Consider the following 4,753-nt stretch of genomic DNA (forward strand, 5'->3'; position numbering starts at 1 on the left):
ATCCTATAATAAGTTTCCGTGCTACTTAGCTCCTCAGTTAATAAACTGTGATCAACCATACTTAGTCTGCTCCTTAATATACAGAATCTGTTGGCTGCAACGGCTTTGTTAAGAAGTCTGCTACCTGGAACTCTGAAGTCACATATTGCACAGAGAGATATCCTGCAGACGCTCTCTTATGAAATGAACATCCAATTCTATGTCCTTAGTCCTACCATGAAACATAGGATTAGAGGCTAAGGATCCTACCCCCTGATTATCTCACCATACAACAGACTTATTAATCAACTGCACCCTTATCTCTGTAAGTAAGCTCCTGATCCATGCCAACGCTGTGGAAACTTGGCTTAAAGATCTATGCTCTGTTGAAGACAAAGCCACCACCTTTCGTTTTCTTGAAGCCCATTGAATTAAATTTCCTCCAAAGAAGACACAGAACCCACTGGTTGATCTTCTGTAATTCAAATTTCCAGCCCAATCGGCATCTGCATATGCCTCTACTGCTAGTACTGGAGCAGGCTTAAACATAATCCCATAGTCTAGTGTTCCTTTTACATACCTCAGAATCCGTTTACACGCCTGCCACTGTAACCTTGTTGGGGATTTCAGAAACTGACTCAACTTATTCCCAACATATGACTGGTCAGGTCTGGTCATCAACAAATGTTGCAAGGCTCCAATGGTGTTTCTGTAAACTGTTGGCTCCTCAAATAATTTACTATCATCCGAGCAGAGTTTCAACCCTACAGCCATTGGTGTATTGGAAACCTACATAATAAAACATCTTAAAACTTCTGAATTATATATGTACACACACAGAGTTTATCATCAATTCAATTATAGGCCAAAGGACTATTTCCCACCCAAAGTATGCTATCATCTCAAAGTTCCCCCCGTTAACTTTGAAAATCCTATTTACCCATCCGTGAACTATTAAAATTAATGGAATCTTAACCTCTTAAAATTTTATCTCTTTCCCTCTGCGACCCCCCCCCCCCCCCCCCCCCCCCGAACCCCTAAAAACTAACTATTTCCCCCTAAGCCAAGTTTTAAAAAATAGCATTCCCCCCATAGGGTTTAGTTTTCAATCCTCGACGCCAAATCCGACGCCATCACCAACGATGAAGCTTTCTCGACACACCACCATGCTCTGACGGCCTCTCTTCCCTTCTCTGGAACGCCAATGGACCTAGATCTGACGTCGTCTTCATCTGAAAATTTGAAGAGGGAAAGACGAGGTCATCGTCTTCGTTTGAGAAGACAAAGAGCTTCGTCTCTTGACAAAACTTTTCAACTTTCCAAACGAAGACAACGCTTGATCTTAGGTTGATCGGTGTTTCAGAGAAGGGAAGAGAGGTCGTCGAAGCATGGTGGTGCATTGGGAAAGCTTCGTCATCGGCGATGACACCGGATTTGGTGTTGAGGATTGAAAACTAAACCCTGGGGGGGGGGGGGAATGCTATTTTTTAAAACTTGACCTAGGAAAAAATAATTATTTTTTAGGGGTTAGAGGGGAAAACTGAATTAAATTTTAATTTATTTTTAATATTATAGATAAAATGATGATTTTATCCTTTAAACAGTTAATTTTAACTGCCCATGGATAGGTAAATGAAATTTTCAAAGTTAACAGGAGAAAACTTGGGAAAATAACATACCTTGGGTGGGAAATAGTCCTTTGGCCTAAATTATATATTATTTTGTAACAATAAATTAGGATGTAAACATATGTCTAAACTCATATCAATACACAAATATGGTTGAAAGTTTAAAAATCATATTAGATCAAACAATTTGACCAGTTGGATAATCACTCGTTAGGAAAGATAGTTACAATTTGTTAAAAAACGGTTTTTGGAGTTAGATCTACTAAGAATTAATACAAAATTTTGGTTAAAAGATTATGAAAATGATGTTTTTAAAAATTAGATTTGATCCATTGATTAAACCAATTGGATCGTCACCTGATAGAAAAAAAAGATCTACTGTTCAATAAAAAACTTTTTTGGAGTTAAATGAGATTGGATCTTATTGAACTGGACAAATTGGACGGTTAGACTAGATAAAAATTCGGGCTTAACTTGGTTAACTTACAAAAACAAATTAAAAAATAAAATATTGAGACTTGCCCCTAAGACCTTATCAACCTATTTTAGATATATATATCTATTAAACAAAGTTTATTTTTATATTAAAATAATTTAGATTATATATTTAATGATTAATTGTATAAAATTGTTTTGAAATATTATTTTTAAATAATTAATTGATATGACTGTCAAATGGATTAGACCATCCTCTTCATTGTATCGGTGTTTGGTACAATTCTAAAAACATTGTGAAAAATGATACATATATTATAAAATATTATTTCTTTTAAGTTTAGAATAAACTAAAGATCATGATGAAAGTATCAAGATTCATTAAACTTATATTTATTTCATGGAGAGATACATTAGAAACTACAATTCAGCCAAATGTGACATTAATTCCAGAATGACTCACTTTTAAAGAATAATATGAGATGAACTAATAATGGATACAAATATAAATATTTATAATAGATTCAACCTAAATTGAGCTAAAATAAAAATTAACCCAAGCTTAACTTAAATTTAGAAATTCCAATTTGAGTTGGTCAAGAGTGGCTTGAGAAACCATTGGATAAGAAGAAAAAGATTCATTGGAGATGACAAAGAAAAAGAAATTTTTCCAAAGAAATTGTAAAGTCATTATGAAAGATGAAATTTACTTAATAACATGAATTTGTCGACAATTCAGTTTATTTAAACTCGAACTGGAACTACCTTACCAGACTTGAGCTTGATAAATTTTGAGTGCTACTTACGATATTCTATTATGCTATATTATTCATATTTTATCACTTGTAAATTAACAAATTAGATTAATCATCCTCAACCAAAAAACATTATTAATTTAATTAACATTCATTATGAGAATTATCACTCCTTGATTCATATGAAAAAAAAGAGTGTCTGAAATAGATTCAAATTTATTTAGAGTCTATTACAATTGCTTTTATAAGGTCAACCTTATGTGCCTATATTTTATGTGCCTATATTTTGTACTTTAAATTATATAATTATAAGATGATACATTATAAATATACGTAATTATATATTTATAATTTTATTCTTTTATAATTAATATTATTCTTAATAGTTGTTACTTTAAATAATCTAATCGCAAACTCATAATTTTATTCTTTAGTATCGTATAAATTACAAGAAATTAACTTAATCTAATATATTATGTTGGTGGGCGGCTATCATGTGCTGATTCCTTACGATCATGTTATCATATTGTTGGTCGCAGAAAAAGCATAGAAAGGGGAATTCCGGGTGGTGCTCAGTAAAATGTTGGCCTAATTGAGATAGCGAGTCAAATAAAAGTTGGCAAATGCGACAACGAGCTTCTCTTACCAGCCGATTTTGATTTCCCTCATTCTGGGTCGTTCCAGTTCGGCTGGCTTCACTTTGTTGTGGAGGAGGATTTTGGCCCGTCCCGGTTCGACCGGCTTCATGCTGTTGAGGAGGTACATTATCCATTCTTAGGCAATAGAATTAAGTTTAGCCTTCAATGTATTTTGTTTTCTTAAGAAGCTTAGTTGAATTTATATATGCAAGTTCATGTGATAATTCTACCAATGCAACACAGTTTGGTTTTGTTTTGTATATAAAATAGTTTAATTTAAATTAATAAAATTTAAAAAATTATTTACAGTTTGAACAGTTTTCAAATCAAATAAAACCATAAACTATGTTTTTTAATATGTATAAATAAAATTGTATTTAATAGATTTTTTCAACAAGCAATTAGTTGCGTCACTCATTTTGATTTTTAATTTGACATATTTTTCATGTTTGTTGTATATGTATTTCATATTTATCTTACATATTTACTTCATATTTTTGATACTTATAATACAATTATCATTTACTAAGTATAAAATATTTTGAAAGCGAATGGTTTTAATGGGTTTTAAATCATAATTCAAATTGGATCAAACTGTATTTTTTTATATTAGTTTGATTTAAATCTTAAAATATTTTAGTTTGGTTTTATAATTTTTCCAAACTATTTCTTTTTTTTGTAGTTTGATTTTAAAAAAATTATTAAATCACACTAAATTAGACCATACACACTCCTCTTGCAATGTAAAATGTATGATCAGGACTCACCAAAATATAATGGAAATATATGTCTATTAGTTATCATGTTGTTCAAATGAGGATCTTGGCATTGAAATTACATGACTAGTAAAATCATACCAATGTATGAACAGGAATGTGGGTCATTTTAAACAAAATTTAAATAATTTTATGTACAGGAGAATTTACTTGTTATTTGTGTGTATATTATCGTCAATAAAATTATACATATGTATTTTTAAGTATGAAATTAAATATACAAACAATATATTGTCTATTATTATTTTCGTAATTTTCACAATATATTTATATATCATAAATTTCCACAATATATTTCACATAAAGAGTCAAACCCCAAGTATCTATTATATCGCTTACCCATCCCAAATGTTAGGGCACCATGTGCTTAATGTATGCATAAGTATCCCAAATGTTAAGACACCTTGCTTCGAGTACATGAAATCTCACGAGTATCAATATCACAAAGAATAACCTTTATGTTTTCACTATCACATGCACATAACTTGATGGCTAAAAAAATATACATCGTTTATAGTTTTTGACTCAGGTCCAGATGGTTA

General features: G+C 31.2%; 1 protein-coding gene across 1 annotated transcript; it reads right to left on the minus strand.

The window, feature by feature from the left end:
- Positions 1–261: 261 nt before the first annotated feature.
- On the minus strand, positions 262–3,569 carry LOC123194919 (secreted RxLR effector protein 161-like). The gene is made up of 2 exons (XM_044608426.1): positions 3,444–3,569; positions 262–768 (listed from the first exon to the last, which is right to left on the minus strand). Exons 1-2 carry the CDS (start codon positions 3,567–3,569, stop codon positions 262–264), a joined length of 633 nt encoding a protein of 210 aa, XP_044464361.1.
- Between the last annotated feature and the right edge of the window lie 1,184 nt (positions 3,570–4,753).

Source organism: Mangifera indica, chromosome 13 (genome assembly GCF_011075055.1).
Source record: "Mangifera indica cultivar Alphonso chromosome 13, CATAS_Mindica_2.1, whole genome shotgun sequence".
Lineage (NCBI taxonomy): Eukaryota > Viridiplantae > Streptophyta > Magnoliopsida > Sapindales > Anacardiaceae > Mangifera > Mangifera indica.